At 39.6% G+C, this 16,848-nt stretch overlaps 1 protein-coding gene across 1 annotated transcript in view; it reads right to left on the bottom strand.

Moving 5' to 3' along the window:
* Positions 1–16,848, bottom strand: part of TFEC (transcription factor EC) — a 70,933-nt gene that overhangs the window by 13,730 nt on the left and 40,355 nt on the right. The window contains exons 2-3 of the mRNA XM_056846856.1: positions 14,976–15,227; positions 12,654–12,749 (exon numbers count right to left, since the gene is read on the bottom strand). Coding sequence (XP_056702834.1) covers positions 12,654–12,749; positions 14,976–15,227 — 348 coding nt within the window. The remainder of the gene's footprint in view (positions 1–12,653; positions 12,750–14,975; positions 15,228–16,848) is intronic.

Raw genomic sequence — 16,848 nt, 5'->3', positions numbered from 1 at the left:
CTGGGTACTCATTTTACTGACCTCGGAAGGATGGAAGGCTGAGTCAACCTTGAGCCGGCTACCTGAAACTGACTTTTGTCGGGATCAAACTCAGATCATGAACAGAAGTTTTGACTGAAGTATTGCAGCTTACCACTCTGCGCCACAGGGCTCCTCCATGCCCCTGTCCCTTAGAAGCAGCATTTACAGGACATTTCAGGCTGTGGAGGGGGGAGGGGGAGGGGAGGAAGTCCTGCTCTGCTGACAGAAATTCCTTCCATCAGTGGAGATTTTTATCTGTGGAATCCAACCCATACTATTGTTATTTATTGCTTTCTATTGCATCATATGAAACCTTAAAACCCCCAAAAGTTAAGATCATTCAACATTAATGTGTCCTTTCCTGATAAAACTGGCACCATATAAAGCTTCCGTATAAAGGAAGACTAGTAATCATAACAGGCTGCTATTTGTCCACTACAAATATTACTCTGTTATTCAATACATCTGTCTACAAAATAGGACAAAGTGCTTCAGGTCCAGGATACTGAGCTCCTTATTGAATTGATAAGATTGGTTGTTGTGTGACCCCAGATACCCTCAGGACATTCAAAATTTACATGAGAACTAGTGTGGTATCAGACTAGGTTAGCGTCAGACGAGGATCTAGGAAACCCAGGTTTGAATCCACACTTTGCCATGGAAGCTCGCTGGGTGACCTTGGCTCAGTCACTGGCTCTCTCCTAACTCACTTCAAAGGGTTGTTGCAAGAATAAAATGGAAGAGAGGGAAATTATGTTGTAGGCTGCTTTAGTCCCATTAGGGAGGAAAATGAGATATAAATAAATAAATGACACTTCAGGTATTTTTGGGTAGGGTTAGGGTTGACACCCTCCAGGCAGGGCCTGGAGATTTTCCAAATTTACAACTGATCTCCAGGCTACAGAGATCAGTTCCTCTGGAGAAAACAGCTGCTTTGGAGGATGAACTCTATAGCATGGTACTATGCTGAGGTACTTCCTCTCCCCAAACTCCACCCTGTCCAGGCTCCACCCCCCAAAATCTCCAGGTATTTCTGAACTCACTTCAAAGGGTTGTTGCAAGAATAAAATGGAAAAGAGGGAAATTATGTTGGCTACCCTAGGTAGGATGCAGAGGTAAAGACACTACGAAACATGCTCTATAATCAATTCCAGATGAATTTGTTATTGCCAGTCATCTACAAACTGCTTTTTTCTCTATAGAGTAGACCAAAACATCCTGATGTCCATAAACTGAGTTACAGGAAGAGGCCAAGTAGTTGCATTAATGAGAAAAGAGTTACATCTACAGGAATTAAACATAGGGTTGCCAGCCTTCAGGTGGTGGCTGGAGATCTCCCAATATTACAACTGATCTCCAGGCGACAGAGGTCAGTTCCCCTGGAGAAAACTTAAATAGCCTATCAAATAGGGGGAAATGTAAATAAGAAAATAGGTAGTATAATCCCCTAAACTAGTTGGAAGACTTCTAATATGTAAATAGACAACATTATCCTTAAGATCAGGATATGGAATTAAACTTGTATGCTACCAGTTCATAAACTGCTGACAGATCCCATCAACACTATAGTTTAAAATAAAATGTGAATGCCAATCAGAATCCCTATATACCTTTATTTTAAAGTCAGTTTCAGAAAATTCACTTCTATCTTTTATGTCTTAATGGAGATAGACTGTAAAGACTATCCAGTTCTATATTACTCAGGAGCAAGTTATATTTAATATGTAGGATTTTAAAGCTATGCACATTTCTACCAGAAGCACCATTATTTAACTCCTGAATAGTAAGCCAAAATGTATTTTTGTGCTCATAATTTTCTTAAAAAACACACACACTTGTTCTGTCTCTTTTCCACCCATTCTTTATATGAATGATAACAATTGAATTAACATGTACAATGGAGACCGCTCTGGCTTGATACTTGTGTAAAACGGAAATAGATACTGAACGCATAAAAACTGTATAAGATTTATGTTCTTCCTTGTTATTTAGAATCCATGCTTAATACATCTGAAATATATGTGTGTATATATATATATATCAGATTTTTATACATGCCAATTCTATTGGTTTAGTGTGGGAAACTATAGTTATTAATGCAAAAGTCTTTACATGTAAGTACTGAACACACACATACAAAGAGGTCACACCTTCGATCTAATCTTTTGCACTGAACCTTTGAGGGCAGGTTTGATTTCAGGACTGCAGATTCATCCTGAACCATGGTCTGACCACTGACCACTCAAACCCAAGGTCAATGTGCCATCATGGTGACATCAAGACTAGACTACTGGATTGCACTGTACATTGGTCTCCCCTCAAAATCACAGCAGAAACTCAAATTGGTGCAGAAAGCTACGGCTCGGCTATTATTGGGAGCTAGATGGAGCATGCATATTACTCCCATTCTTCAGTCACACTGGTTGCCCATCAGTTACCGGACTCAATTTAAGGTATTGGCTATTGCATACAAAGTCCTTCATGGCCTTAGTCCCTCATATCTGCAAGACAGTCTCTACCCTTATGCTCTGCCACAAAAGCTTCACTCATTTGAACAAGGCCTTCTGCAGGTGCCAACCTGCAAATGGGCAAAACCAACAACTACCCATATACCAAGACTCCTCTAACTGATGGGAAAGCCTGTGTGTCAATAGGATGCACCTTACTGCAACAGGGATGTGCCTGGAGCAGATAGAGCACAATACTTTTAGTCCAGGGAGTAATATGGATTAAACCCTTATTAAACCCCTTGGTAAGCTGCACTTAGAAAGAGGACATGTCAGAAATTAAACTTGTGCCTTTGCAGGAATCTTCCCCCCTAATATTTTTGGGTTTCTTAAAGTTTCTCGATAGGGAGGTAAATATACTCTGCATAAAAGCACTATCTTTATTGTCATATCCCATATTCCAAAACATATCCCCTCTCTACTGTCAAAAACAGGTACTGAAGATGAGCCCAGGGAGCCCCATCTCAATCTAAACTCACCTTTAGAAGATCTATGGATAGCAGCTGTAGAAGAGCCATCATTGTGATAATAAAGAGACAGCAGCAGGACCACAGAGCCTGCACTGAGGGCTTTTGTCAGCTTTTTTATCCATTCCCTCAAACAAAAAAGAGGTGTCTTGGGGATACTTTAAGAATTTCTGACTCCTCGTTGGAACTTAATACCTGCTGCTGAGGTTGCTCCACAATTACTGGGGGACGGACAGGTAACCACCATGGTCTCTGCCACCCCTGAAGAGATACTAACTGGTAAGGACTGCGGTGAGGACGTTTGTAATTTCAGTCCCCTCCAGCTGTGCTGCCTACTAATGTATATTTATTTATTTTTAAAATGCCTGTGGCCAGAAACAAAGATGAAACCAAACCCTGTCATGAGCATAAAGTATAAAGGGCCTAAGGGGAAGAATGGGAAGAGTTACATGAGCTGTCCCCGGCCCCCCAGTAAAACACAAACATAGCAGAATTCTGCTTTCTATGAGGGGAATGTTATTCCCAGCTCCACAGTGTTCTCCAGATAATTTCAGATGAAGAGCCCAAATTGTACTGTTCAGTTTTCACTACTTCTAAGTTTTCACTATATTTCACTACTGGGTTTTCCCTATTTTTTTAAATGGCAAAGCTAACATTTTCCTGTAGAAGAGGAACCACCCGTATATCCCCCCAACAACAGTTTACAGTGGAATCCTAAACAGAGTTTAAGCCCAATCATGTCAATGAGTGTAACTCTATTTAGGATTGCACTGTTAGAATTGGAAAGTTTCATAAGGAAAAGAGTTACACACCCCAGTAGTGCTCGTTCTCCTGTCTCATTGGAGGGGCACACACATCACCCCACACAAAGTAAAAACACATAATATGTAATTTGGCCCTATATTTTCACTCCTTAAAGGCTGATCAGAGTTCATAAATTGAGCCTGGAAAACTTCCAGCCAATCAAAACCAGCAAGAAGAGAATTTTGCACACGATCAGTTACTCATTTAAGAGCTGGAGACATTTTTTGTATACATACACAAGCAGGCAGATATATTTAGATAGATGATACCTTTCAGTTCAGTACATTTGGCTTTCTTCCTTCTCCCAGTGACTATTGATCAATGTGAATCTCTCTCTCTTTCTCTTTCCCTCTCTGCTTCTCACACGCACCCTGTTATAAATCATTTCACTCAGCGCCACAGTACATGAAATGATTAACACGGCCAATGGTTAACTAGCTGCACTAAGACAATACAACTGCATATCAAACTGAAGCCCCAAGAAAAGTTAAAGAAAGCCACATACAACTAACCAAGTTTGATGAGTCGCTTTAATAGCTCCTCCACACCCTATCTTCAAAGCCAGAGCAAACGTCACCACAGTCAACCCCTGCCTCATTTGATTTTTGGGAAGGGGCCAAGGGGGAATGAACTTGTAAAAACAGTCACAATTACATCATCATAATTTTCATTTTGTATGAATTATGGAACTCTTCTGTAAATGAACATGACTTTAATTCATTATCTGTATGTATTAACGAACTGAAGTATTGAAAGATAAACAGGGTTAGTCTCACTAACTTTATTCATTTATCTGTGTATGTATCCTTTCCTATCCCAGTGGCCCACAGGAAATGATATACAGAACCAAAGGATACAGATATTTTTTTTAAATCAAGTTATAAAATGCCAAGATACATGACTATACAATTTTATACAATTTTAACCAAAGGATACAGATATTTTTTTTAAATCAAGTTATAAAATGCCAAGATACATGACTATACAATTTTATACACGACCATACAATTTTATAGGATACTCTTCGAAGCTGGGTCTCATAACACTCAGGGTGAATCTGGGACTAAAGTGCTTTATTTTTGCAAAAGAGGCATTCATGGGCATTGAGCCAGGGATTGATTTGCCCCAGTCCCTCTTCAAATGAAGCATGAGGCCACATTGGCTGTGAAATGAAAAACAGCCATCCAATGGGAAGGCAGATGGGAGAGTCTATATATTGTTGCCTCTACTTTGTGATCCAGTTTTTTGTCTTCTGCTGCCGACTCACCTATCCTCCATAGACTATCACGGGATTTGCTGGTCACCGTTTGGGGCCAAGCAGAAATTTTGGGGGCTTCTTCCCAGATTGGCACATACATACTGTGGCTGATTCTTAGCAATAAAGAAAATGTTTGGGGATCTGTCTCCGGATACCCCACATAATAGGGCTGGCCAGGCTGCAACATATATTGGATTCCAAACAAAAAGGAAATTACCAGATGTTAACAATGTTATTAAATATATAAAGGAAAAGAGACAGTTAATGCCAGTTTTAATGAATAAGCTGATGGTAGATCTCTGCCAAATTCCCAGACTGGCCCTTGCAGTGCACAGTATTTTTATTTTCCTCACAGTAACAGAACACAGTATATGCTCAATCTGCTCTTTATTGCCAGAACTGGTACATCATAGGTGAACACCTGCAGACAAAACAGTCCAAGCACCTAGAATCACTTCAAGCATGAACGTACCAATACAGACCATTCATACTTTCCAATATAAATCACCAAGAACTGAAATACAAAGTAGAATTCACGCATGTGTGAAATAATCTCCTAAAATATGTGCTTTCCATCAACAGCATGTTTAACACCTGCTAAGCAGTCATCAAGAACTCCTATATACATAGCTTTAAATCCAATCAATCCAAATATTCCATGTTAACTGGTTTACTGTCATGTAGACAAAATCAGACACACATCATTTCAGCACAGAATTTCTCTGACCTTCATTTGATCATATTATTAAATTTAAACACACACATACACACACTCTGCTTGGGTGGCAGCAGGGAACATAATTCAATGAGAATTCCTGAACAAGAAAAGCATATTAGCAATCGTCAATTTAAACATCAACTATATTGACTGAGTTTAAGCACAACCATCATTGGCAGTAACTTAAAGTGGTGGTGGAAAGTGCCATCAAGTCACAGCCAACTTATGGCAACCCCATAGGGTTTTCAAGTAACGAGACTTTCATTTAGAGGTGGTTTTCCATTGCCTACCTCTAGTAACTTAATACATTTTAAGAATTGCACTAGTTTCATCTGTCAAGTGGATAGCTGAAATAGGAAGCATATTCTTGTTCATTTCATATATTAACTAAAATACAATTTGTTCACAGTTTGTTTCATTTTCTTATCATTTACGTTTTGGTTTATTCAGTATAACTAGCCATTACATGGCTTGGTGTAATCTTTGAAGCTTGCAGATGAACTAGAATATGCATTGACTTTTGTGTTCTTAGTACACAACAGTCCACTGCTACTTGAGCTCCTTACACAATGATATCTGAGCTATCAAGATATTTCCTGTCCTAAATTGAAGGGGGAAGTGTGTTATTACACATGTAGCTCAAACGTGGCCCAGCATATCGCAACTGTTCATGAAAACCCAACACTAAGGCTGATCACTAGCAATATACTTCGCAAATTGCCTTGTTAAGCTCTCCATTCTTAATTCTTTGTGACTTAGCTGCCAACCTGTAAGACAGAGTTTCTGACAGAGTTATTACTGACAGAGTTATATTTTGGAGCCTCATGTTGTGTGTGGCTTAACAAGCATCATCTGAAGATGAGATCTCACAAGAAGCCTAGGATACACCAGCAGTCCAATCAAATGATGTGGTATCATGGCCATCTTATCCTTATGGGGAACCGCCATCATGGAAAAGGTAACCACCAATGACCACTATGTGGATTATTGGATCTCAAAGGATCTAGACTGGAGTACAAAATGGTGGTGGGGATCTCAGTGCTAGGCACCTGATGGCATTTGCATCTTTCTGATTTCTAGCAGAATACACCTGCTTTACGGGCCAGTTAACCTTTCATTTGTAACAGGGATACGCAAATACCACTTCATATTTGTAGCTGGTTCTTTTGTAAGTTTTTAACCATATCACTGTTGAAGTTACACAAACTCATTAATTAATCCAAGGGTTTTCAGTTGGTATCAATGCAGAAATACACTCCCAGGTGTAACTTCTTTCCTTGCCTTGGGGTGCAATTCTCACAGATTGAGCCCTTTACCAAAATGATGTCCCTTCTCAAACTGCAGAGAAATAGGAAAAAAGCACCCCCATTTTATCATTGGAAATTAAAGTCTCCGGTGCAGCCTGGGCACAGGGAGATGTGACAACACTAACTCATGACTTTTTCTTCTTTTCAGCCAGAATTCTTAATATTAGTGGGCTATTTTTAAAAAATCCAGCAGAGCAAGTTGATGAGGAGAGCTAAACAGTGAACTGCATTCTAAGCACTATCAGGCAGCAATTTCTTCCAGCCTGGTTCAAACCAACACAAGGAAAAAATGCCCAAAGCACTGGTGTGGGAGAGACAGGGTTTAGCTCCTGTGACTCACATGCACCATTTTGTTTAAAAGTAGATTCTTCTGCTATCTTAATATACAAGTGGCAGATTGATTGCCTGTCTTTTCCCCTACAAAGTCATTAGCAGCTGCCATGGATTGCAGGGTGATTGTCAGGTGCTCACTCTCTCTTAGTCTAGACTGCCTTAAAGAGTTGTTGCTGTGAAAGTAAAATGGAGGAGGGGAGAATAATGTTGTAAGCTGCTTTGGTTCCCAAATGGGGAGAAAAGCAGGGTATAAATATTTAAATAAATACATTAAAAACTACTCTCCCCACCAGCTGCCGTCTATCTGCCAAGCACGCAACAAAATTTGCCTCTTTCCCCTTCAGACACACTCCCATGCCTATTATGAGGGACGTTGTAGTGACTGGTGGCTAGGCTTTACTTCTATGCCCCTTCCAAGCCTTTCAGAATGTGCAATTAATAAGCTTGCCATAGTTGACACTTCCCTGCGGATGTATGTCTTGGGGAGGAAAGGGATACAACATAGCTAGCAATTGCATCTATCATCACCATCACCCTTCCAGTCGGCAAAGCCAATAAATCTGGGGAAAAGCTATAGTCTCTGCCACTATCTCTCCTTTCAAAGTCCTGCCCATTTTCCAGCATGTTCAAGCAAAGCATAGCCCCAGAGTATGAAACAGCTCACATAAACAGGATCTGTGGATATATATAATTCAGATATAACTAAGATGGTACAATGAATGGTTGGAAATGAAAATGCTGTGCACACTCCTATTGGGACAATTCTTCTTGGCTAGATTATTGCTTAACTCTTCTGGTTGGATGGGGCATACTGTATGGAGCACATACTTTCTGTATCACTTGGTCTTACCAATGTCCCTCCCATCTCCTGCTTCACATCACAGGGGAAATGAATCCAGACGGCAAGGTGTCAGAATAACTGTCAGATTGAAAATATCCCAACTGTTCACAAATGCCAAATATAATTCTATTCAGATTCAGAGAATCACAGTATTAGAGAATGAATATAGGTCAAGGTGGATCTCGAGCTTTTATTTTCTAAATTTAAATCCATATAGCACAATAAGATACTTTTGCATAACCCAGTTATTTGGAGTGCCCTCTTATCCAGGTACATGGTATTCCTTCACTAATGCAACTACATATTATCACTGAGTGTGATTACTTTTTAGTTGCTTTCATGGCAGGAGATAGAGCAAGGTTTCCCAGCAATGATCTACCTGAGCCTCCCACTCTTTTAAGTAAGACGAGTTCTTAAAAAAAAAAAAAAGGTCAGGGCAAGGCTTTGCAATCACAGTGTCCTCCTTTGAGAAGGTTCTTCATTTCTAAGTCATTCATTAAAGACAACTTTTTAAAGGATACCATCCAGAGTTCTCAAATAAGTGACCATCTGTTTGAGTGAGAAAAAGTAGTACCTTATACAGATATAGCAGAACACGATAGTAAGTTAGGAGTACACACTTAATTTGTGGGGTATTTTGAGAGAAATGCGTTCTTCTCTCTTAAAAGATTAACAAACTCTTTTCTCCACTTCTCTATACACCATCTTTAATGTACAGTGTGAATTGGTTAGTCCCAACACATTTCTATTTATAAGTGACTGGCAGCTCCAGAGAAAATTCTGAACGCTTCAGCAAGGAATGCTTTCCTTCATGGCTTTCACCTACCTTTCAAAGGCAGAAAGCTCAACAGGAAAGAAGGGAACAGCCTTCCCTCAGTTCCTTCTAAATTACCACGGAATTCACTTCCCTGAATATATATTCACAGTCTCTTCAGACAGCCTATATGGAAAAACTAGGAAGTAGCTCAACCTACTAAATACTAAAACATAGCTTTTCCTGCCATCTGTAATGTTTAATACAATCCTCAGACAAACAAATGCCATTACTTTCCAGGTGCCATTACTTTCCAGATGTGCCATTACTAATGGCACAATCTTAAGAACATTTTTGGGAGTAAACTCCATTGAACAGACTGAAATAGGATTTTGAATAGACCTGATTAGGATTGTTCCTTCAATCACAAGTATGTATCCTAGATAAGGACATCCCATTGCAAAATTATGCCTGAGTCCAGTGACATCTAACAGTAGATTAATAGTGCAATTCTGAATACAGTTGTGTTTTGTTTTTTTGCTGTCAAGTTGCAGCTGACTTATGGCAACCCTGTTTCCAAGGCAAAAGAGGAGCAGAGGTGGTTTGCCATTGCCTACCTCTGCATTGTGACCCTGGTATTCTTTGGTCATCTTCCATCCAAATACTGACCTTGCTTAGTTTCCAAGACCTGACAAGATCAGACTAGCCTATCCAGGTCAGGGCTAAATATAGTTATACACTTACGGTATATGTAGAAGGGTACAAGTACAGTTACAATGGGAGTGGTGATAGAAAACAAAGACTTCATGTTTCTATTTGCTAGGAGATGCATAGGACAGACCTTGGTCAGTGGAAGCCATGCATCTCCAATAAAAGTACTCAATTATTTCTATCTGAAGATATTTTTATGATAATGACTGTGAACCTATATACAGGAAACAAGTGTGTTGAAATCAGTAAAACTTTGGGCCACTTCATATGATATAGATGAGCAGTGTACTTTAGCATGTTAAAAGTAGCCACCCATATCTATTCCCCTGTTGTTTTGTAATGCAGGTTCACACTTCACAACAAGTGCGCACAAAACATGCAAAATACACAGTACCCCACCATTTTTATGTATCCTCTGGCAAGTGTGGATGGGTTCAGGGAACAGAACTATATCCCTTTGCAAACGCAACAGAATTGTATCCCTTTGAAAACGCAACTGAGTTAACAATTCCTAGCCCTGATCTGACTGCACTTATTTAACGCATTGGAGCAGATTGCGGAGAGGAATGTGAGACAATGTGGATGCTCATCTGGATGCACATTCCCCTGCAAATTCTGTCTAAACTAGTCATGCGCAATTAGAGCTGGATCAGAGCAAAAGCCATGTTGTGCAGCTCTACTAGGAAATGAAACCACCAGCTCACCATGGGAATGCAGGGAGCATCAGCACAGTTATCTTAGCAATGGGAGTGGATTCCCTGTTCCCTCCATTCATAGTGACAGTCACACAGCCAAATCTGATTGGATATGTGATGTTATGATGGCCTCATATTCACAACTTGAGCCCTAATTGGCAAAAATCATATAGTGAAGAAGCCCTTCAAGTAACAGAAACTTAGCCAAAGTAGCACTAGATTAAGGATACAATGCTACAAATGAATTAAAAAAAAACACATAGTTGAATTTAGGGCATTTTTTCCACAAATATTTCTTTAATCCATCGAAACAGCAGCATTTACAGGAGTAGCAAAACTAGCATATATGTGGTTGGCAAGGAATCATGGTTCCATTGCTCACACTGTTTGTTCAACACATGTGATACAGATAACCAATTTATACATGCTAAACACATACAATATAGAGTAGTCTCAAGTCAGTGGGCCAAGTTTAAAGCTTTACAGCTGATGGACATGTATGCCTTTATTAGGCTGCTCCATACTCTTTTTTGCTTGCATACAGTGGGGGAAGGGGAATCCCCAATAAATGCACAAAACATTACCACGCTAGCTAAAAACAAAACAAAACAAGAAAACCCTAGGTACCTCCAAATGTGCTACCATTTCTAAACAATACCTTGTATTAGTGGGTGGTGAGCCTCTCTGACAAAAATTCACAAGCATTAGATTGTGAATATTGCATTATGTATGCAGGCCCCTATGCCTTGGTGTGATTTTTTCTCTCTTTAGACTGCTGAGCAGGCAGCAGTTCAGCATGGGAGAAGCAGGAAAGAACATGGGCCTGATTCTATGCAATATTCCAATCATCAATCAATTTTGCTGCTCATTAGAAGGGATATGAATTTCTGAGGCCACATTGGTCTGAAATCCTTGCCTCTTTAGATAGGGTCACATTCCACCTGTATTTTGAGTCGGATAGCAGTGATGGAACCTTATGGTTCCATTTTTAATAGCTATATTTTTCACCAAGGTAAGATGCTTGTCTTTTCTATCACTTTTTTTGTAAACATCACTCAGTAGTGCAATGCTGAATCTCACATCTAAAAATGAACTTTGAGTCTTCCTTGGACTTTGTCTAATCTAGTGTAAAATGTGCTTGTCAAAGGTATTTGCCATGATGCTGTCTTGTGCACTGTGCAGCCCTTTTCAGTGGCCTAAGATAAGCAAGCAGGGCTGTTAATATTTAGTTTGACTCTGGCCCCTTCTTCAGCAAAGATGCCCTTGTGTTTTGATGATACTGGACGCTGGTGGGAAACTGCTCATAGAGTCTTCACTAATTAACATTTATGAATGTGAATATTTTGCATGCAATTGACAACCTGCATGTTATAATTGTAGTGACTGATATATCCTCTGCCTTTTTTCTGAGCTAGCTTGAAAGCATAGTTTGTGGATGAAAGGCAGGATATTAGTTTTACTAATATACATGGATATTATAACTGAAAATTACATCAGGGAAATTCTGCATTCCATCTTTTTATGTTTCACAGCATTTTCCATCAAAAGGAAATTGTTGGTTAAATACATTCAAGGGACTTTTGACTTGCTAACTTTTGTGTTTAAGGCTAATTTGACAAATTAAATGAATTTCTGCATATTTGGATTGTAAGTCATTATTTTGACATGGTCTATAACGCATAGATGTGCAGTCCTACTCTAGCCTAAACCCATTGGATAGGAATACACTCCAACAAAACTATCCTAAGCAGGGTTACCCTTCCAATTCCATTGACAACAATGAGCTTAGAACAGTTTAATTCTGCTTAGGATGGAACTTCTCAGATACAAGCACACTGTTACCCATTATCTATGAAAATGAAGTAAAATGTTGTCCTCTACATACAGAAAAGAGTACTACTTGGTTTCTCTGAGTTTCTCAAGTAAAATAAACACTGGATGACAAATTGACAAAGAAATCATTTAATGGTGCAAACACAAGATGTTGCAATAAGAGGATGATGCATTCACAGTTTTAGTGTGATGATTCTAAATTAATTCTAGATTAATGTAGACAACTTTGTAACAATATTGCTTTAATTGCTCACAGCACTACCAAAGTAATGTGCTTATACAAAAAAGTACATTTGTACAGAGATGAAGGTAGTGAACAAATTTTGCCATTTCCAAGCCAGAATTACAGTCCTCAGCTGAATCATCTATTTCAGTTATAACAGCACAAATCAATAATTACTTACAGTTCTTTGCATGAGTAGTGGTGTTTCAGAGCAACTCATTCCTTCATCATTAAAACTTGATTCCATATTAATTATATCATCAATAACGTCATCCATCTAATAAAACAATAGTTATAGATGATGTAGTTAGGAGTATATACTATAAATGGTTGGTCAACATTCACACAGCAAGAGGTATAATAAGGGAGCTGACTAAATTTGAAAGAGTGATAATGCAGCAAAAAGACCATTTATTAGGATGACTTTATAAGCTATTACTTCAATTTGACACAGAAATAGAACAAGTTAAAACATGTATGGTTATATGGATGCAAAATTTCGTGGAAGAAATAGCTCTCCAACAATGGGAAATCTTATGGATTAAAGATATAAAATTTAGTTAATCAAACATTAAGAGAAAAATGTATAAGATGTTTTATTGGGGTTATATGACTCCAAAGGATATCAAGAAGATTGACAAGAACTATAAACAGAAATGTCAGAAATGTAAAGAGGAGAATGGCACTCTTTATCATATGTGGTGGAGGTGCAAAAAAATTGGAAAGAAATACATGCCAAAATTCAGAAAATTTTAAAAATTATATTTACTATGGAAGCCAAGAGTAAACTATTGGGCATTTTACCAAAGAATATTCCAAAAACTTCAGAAGAATTGTTTAGATATATGATAATGCCAGCTAGAGTTACATTTGCACCAAAATGGAAAACAAGAGTGTCCCTGCAAGGAAGACTGGGAAGATAAATTACCGTATATACTCGAGTATAAGCCGAGTTTTTTAGCCATGATTTTTGGCTTAAAAAACTCACCTGGGCTTATACGCAGGTCAATACGGTAATTCGCCTGCCGGGCCCTCTCCTAGCGTGCTCCCGCTGGGTGGGCTGTCCCGCCTTCAACCCCCCACCCCACCCGATCGCTCCTTCTGCGCGGCGGTGGTGGCGGCTTCTCCCCCCCCCACCCGATCGCGCCTTCTGCGTGGCGGCGGCGGTTTCTTCCCCACCCCACCCGATCGCGCCTTTTGCACAATCGCGCTTTCTGCGCGGCGGCGGCTTCTTCCCCCCCACCTCCCCCACCCCCCCCGGGCCAGTCCTCCCACTTGCCAGCTGATCCTTCGGGGCCTCCTGCGCGTGATAAGAGGCCACTTATGCTGGCAGCAGGGTCATGCTGCCTCCAGACCACTTTCAGCCCCCCACCTATAAGCTCCTTTGATGGAAGACCACCTTTGAATAAAACATTACTTGCTCCATTTTATATAATAATTCTGTTGGCTTGTTATAACTATTCAATGGGTCAAAACTGTTCATTGATTTTTGGGAACATTTTCAACTGCATTAAAAGTGCCCTTCCCTTTTCACAATGTTTCAAAATGTAAACACTCGCCTTTCTTTATTACTGCCTACCCTTCTCTTTTTTTTTTTTTCATTTGACTTTGTTTTCTTTCAGCCAAATCTGGCTACATAATATTTTGACAATATTGATCCCCAACCAACCACATGATTAATCAAGGAAGGAGTTCCTTCACTCTCAATTTTTGTTTTTTTTTTGCCCTCAGTGACATTATCACATAGCCAAATCTGTTTGGCTGTATGGCTTCATGACGTCACCTCATGATGATGCCCCACTGGCTGAGATTGTGTGAAGGAGTAATTAAGGAAAATGTAACTAAGAGAATGCAGGAAATTCACAACTACCTCCCTCCCACCCCCCAGTGACCCCTACTCATGCCCAGGTGGCCAAAATGCCCTCCCTCTCATCATCTGTTTAAGGTCATAGAATCACCATTGCTGACAGATGGCCACCTAACCTCTTCTTAAAAACCTCCAGGGAAGAAGAGCTTACCACCTCCCGAGGAAGCCTGAGGAACCGCTCTAACTGTTAGGAAATTCTTCCTAATGTCTAGACGGAAACTCTTTTGATTTAATTTCAACCCGTTGGTTCTGGTCTGACCTTCTGGGGCAAAAGAAAACAACTCGGCACCCTCCTCTATATGACAGCCCTTCAAATACTTGAAAATGGTTATCATATCACCTCTCAGTCTTCTCCTCTTCAGGCTAAACATACCCAGCTCCTTCAACCTTTCCTCATGGGACTTGGTCTCCAGACCCCTCACCATCTTTGTTGCCCTCTTCTGGACACGTTTCAGCTTGTCTATATCTTTCTTAAATTGTGGTACCCAAAACTGAACACAGTAGTCTAGGTGAGGTCTAACCAGAGCAAAGCAATACCATCACTTCACGTGATCTGGACACTATACTTCTGTTTATTCCTTATTGACTTATGGAGAGCCTTTCTATACCAAGATATGTTACAGCAACAAGCCATACCACGTTTTCATGTTCTCCTCCAAGTGCTAGTAACTTGGTCACTGGACTTCCAGGAGTGCTGATGTCACTGGCAGGCGGCATCTGCCCACTCCTTAATATGGGTGTTGCTCCTGAAGAAATGACTGAATGGGAATGAGACAGTGATAGAGTTTGGTTGGACAGTTTGGTATCCAGTGTCAAATACTGTTTGACTTGTTGCCTCGGCGTTTGTTGAATATGATACTTGGATGGGTTTTCAAAGTGTGTCTGGACCTATAAAGAGAAGAGAATCAACAGCTGTTTCTCTTAGATATGTCTGATGATTTTTGATATCACAATTCTGATAGTATAACTGATAGGGTGGTTTTCCAGCTGTTCTTTTATTCCAGTTAAAATGTCTTTAGGCCCCACCAAATTCTATGATTCAAATGCAAGCATTTTAATTGTACTGGACTGTGGCTTTCAGTATCAATCTCAGAAGAAGAGTTGGTTTTTATACTCTGATTTTCTCTACCTTTAAGGAGTCTCAAACCAGCTTAGAATTGCCTTCCTTTCTTCTCCCCACAACAGACACCATATGAGGTAGGTGGGGCTGGGAGAGTTCTGAGAGAACTGTGACTAGCCCAAGGTCACTCAGCAGGCTTCATGTGGAGGAGTGGGGAAACAAATCAAGTTCACCAGATTACAGTCCACCATTCATGTGAAGAAGTGGGGAATCAAACCGGGTTCTCCAGATTAGAGTCCACCACTTTTAACCACTACACCACACTGGCTCACAATCAGTAATAGTACATTCATAAGTAAACAGAATTTTAAGCGTCTCAGTTTTTCTGTTCCTCAAATTGATTGCTTATGTTTTATTCTGCCATCAGAAATAAATAACTTGGGAAAGAGCAAAGACAGACATGACCCTAGCATATCCCTATTTCAAGCCACATTTTAACTGAAATCTATGCATAAATTATACAGTATACATATATAGATAGCAAACATTAAAACAAATTGTTCCCATTGTACAGATATATATTATAAAATAACTGAATGATTGCTTTTGAACAGAAACACATGAAACAGATTTTAAACCTGTTACTCAAATGAATCCTTTGTTTTTGCTAGCTCACCTGGCAGTAAGAACGATCTGTCAAATGAGGCATTTTCCTGCTGACATACAAGCAACAATCCAGAAGCGCTGTCCTAGCTGATCACTAACCAACCCCAAGCAATTTAATAAACTCAGCAACCTTTCAAGGACTGGTAAGACTTTAGAGAAGCCAGCAAGACTTTATAAATTAAGTGGTCATGCCAAAAAACAGTTAATTGGGTAAGCTAGGTCATCCTTTGATTATGTAGACTGACAGCCACTACTTCAAACAATTCCTATTGAGATCCATGAAACATTCTTGCAATTTATCTACTCCAGGGGCGCTGAATACACAAGTCTGCACTGTCCTATTCACCCTCTGGCTGTCTTGCCATGGTATAGTATGACTAATGCCAAATTTCTTCTAATCGATTTTGTGAAAGTGATCCTTAAGACTTAAACAGTAGGAGCAATTTGGTTATATCCTTTGATATTATTTTATTCCATTTAATATCACACAATCTTTCACAAAATTAGTACTTAATGTTAGCAACATTTTTATTCATTCCATAACATCTTAATATTAATTGAATTTTACTAATATTTCTTTCACTTATGATATAATCCGGGCAAAATTAAATGCTATAACAGTACATTAGTTCCAGTGGAAAAGACAACACATGAGAGACAGCATGTTGCAATAGACTGTCTGACTAGGACTGAGAGGCCAGGTTTGAATCCTCACAGTACTATGGGGACCCACTAGGTAGCTTTGGGATAGTCACTCTCTCTCAGCTTAACCTACCTCACAGG

This window comes from Euleptes europaea, chromosome 3 (assembly GCF_029931775.1).
Source record: "Euleptes europaea isolate rEulEur1 chromosome 3, rEulEur1.hap1, whole genome shotgun sequence".
Taxonomy (NCBI): Eukaryota; Metazoa; Chordata; class Lepidosauria; order Squamata; family Sphaerodactylidae; genus Euleptes; species Euleptes europaea.
The sequence above is the reverse complement of the archived record's forward strand: the minus strand, read 5'-3'. Positions and strand labels throughout refer to the sequence as shown.